Here is a 2,097-nt window from a genome sequence, read left to right on the forward strand (position 1 = left end):
AGTTGAAGTAGCAGAAAATGGACCAAAAGGTGAACCTGCATAAGTGAGATTGTTGAGATCTGTTTTAGTGGCAAGTAGTAAACCAAAGCCAGAACTCCCGATGTATGACGGCAGCCTGTCTATCAAAGTTTTGTTAGATTGGATTAGTGAGATGGATAAGTTCTTTGAGTGCAAGGAAGTGATCGAGGACCACAGAGTTAAATTCGTTGCGATGAAGTTGAAAGGACACGTAGCCCTATGGTGGGATAGTGTCTAGAACGAGAGGAAGAGATTGAACAAGGCACCAATTAAAACATGGGCAAGGATGGTGGCCAAGTTAAAGGGCAGATTTCTGCCGAGGGACTATCAGATTATATTGCACAGGCAGGTGCAGAATATGAAACAGAAAGGATTGACAATGAGGGAGTACATGGAGGAGTTCTATAAAGTGAATTTGTGAGCTGGATATACAGAGGATACAATAGAAAGAATAGTCCGGTATGTTAATGGGCTAAGGCTAGATATTTTGGGAGAAATCAGTATCTTGTCTTTGAACAACACTGAGGAAGCGTATCAGAGTGTGATGAAGGCTAAGGAGAAAAGTACCAGAAGGCAGAATGCCGGGAGAGGACAAGGAGCCAGGAGAGGGAAAGGCCAGTCCTATGGCATGGGCCGAACTGCTAACAGCAATGAGGAACGTAGTAGTTCTAAAGCTTCCAAAACAATAGATAGAGGTGATAGTGTGAGAGGCAGTAGGTAAAACCAGCGAGGCAGGGGAAATGGCTGAGGTAGAGGGGCTGGTTATCAGTGTTATAGGTGTCATAAGTGGGGGCACCGATCATTTGAATGTCTAGAAGTAGATCGAGCTGGACAATGGGGTGCGTATGTGGCACAACCAGAGGAAGCAGCAATACCTCCCCAAGAAACAGAGAATGCTCCAGAGATAGGGGAAGCTCTAGTGCTACACAAGGTGTTGTTAAAACCAGTCAAGGAGGTCACCAAACAGACACAGCAGAAAGCTTTGTTTAGGAGAATTTGTAAGTCGCGGGGTAAGTGTTGTAAGTTAATTATTGACAGTGGTAGTACTGATAATTTAGTGTCCACAGAGATGGTGGAAAAATTGGAGTTGAAACGCTCGAAGCATCCCAACCCTTATAGAGTTTCATGGCTGCAAAAAGGTCATCAGTTGCTGGTGGATGAGCAGAGTGAGGTCAAATTTCAGATAGGCATATATAAGGACAAAGTTGTTTGTGACATCATGCCAATGGATGTATGTCACATACTACTTGGCAGGCCTCGGCAGTATGATAGGAAAGTCGTCCACGATGGATTGATGAACTGTTGTAAATTTGTGAAGGATGGAATCAAGCATACGCTTGTACCCATCAAGGAAGAAGGGATAGTAGAGACTAGTGAACCAAGAACATTTTTGGTCAGCAGCAAACAGTTTTTAAAACAGGTTGAGGATAGTGAGATAGGTTATGTAGTTGTAAAGAAAGCAAGGATAGTATTGTTGCATACAGAGGTATCAGATTTACCTACAGAGATCCAGCAAATGTTGGAGGATTTTACGGACATAGTTGTAGATGAATTGCCAGACAAGTTACCCCCCAAAGAGAGCATAAGTCATCATATTTACTTCATACCCAGAGCCAATTTGCCGAAAAAGGCGGCATGCTGAGTGAGCCCCAAGGACAATGAAGAAATTAGGAAGTAGGTGCAAGAATTGTTGGACAAGGGATTGATAAGGGAGAGCATAAGCCCTTGTTCTATTCCAACGGTCCTCGCTCCCAAGAAGGGAGGAGAATGACAGATGTGCGCCAAATCAAGGGCCATCAATAAAATCACCATGCGGTACAGGTTTCCACTGTCGTGAATGGATGACATGATGGATTGCTTAAGTAGGGCAACTTATTTCTCTAATATAGACTTGAAAAGCGGGTACCATCAGATTCGGATATGAGATGGGGACGAATGGAAGACAACCTTTAACACGAATGAGGGGCTATACGAATGGCTGCTCATGCCATTTGGGATGAGCAATGCGCCCAATACATTCGTGAGGTTAATGAATGAGATGCTGAAGGAGTACATTGGGAAGTTTGGGATTGTATACCT

The 2,097-nt window shown here is 43.8% G+C and overlaps 1 protein-coding gene across 1 annotated transcript; it reads left to right on the top strand.

Moving 5' to 3' along the window:
- The first annotated feature begins 1,087 nt into the window (after nt 1-1,087).
- LOC149179372 (uncharacterized) lies at nt 1,088-1,660 on the top strand. Its single transcript, XM_089422440.1, has one exon. It carries the CDS (start codon nt 1,088-1,090, stop codon nt 1,658-1,660), a length of 573 nt encoding a protein of 190 aa, XP_089278566.1.
- Nucleotides 1,661-2,097: the final 437 nt, after the last annotated feature.

The sequence above is a fragment of the Pinus tabuliformis genome, chromosome 4_1, assembly GCF_031772625.1.
Source record: "Pinus tabuliformis cultivar Carrire ecotype Pingquan chromosome 4_1, CPIR1, whole genome shotgun sequence".
Taxonomy (NCBI): Eukaryota; Viridiplantae; Streptophyta; class Pinopsida; order Pinales; family Pinaceae; genus Pinus; species Pinus tabuliformis.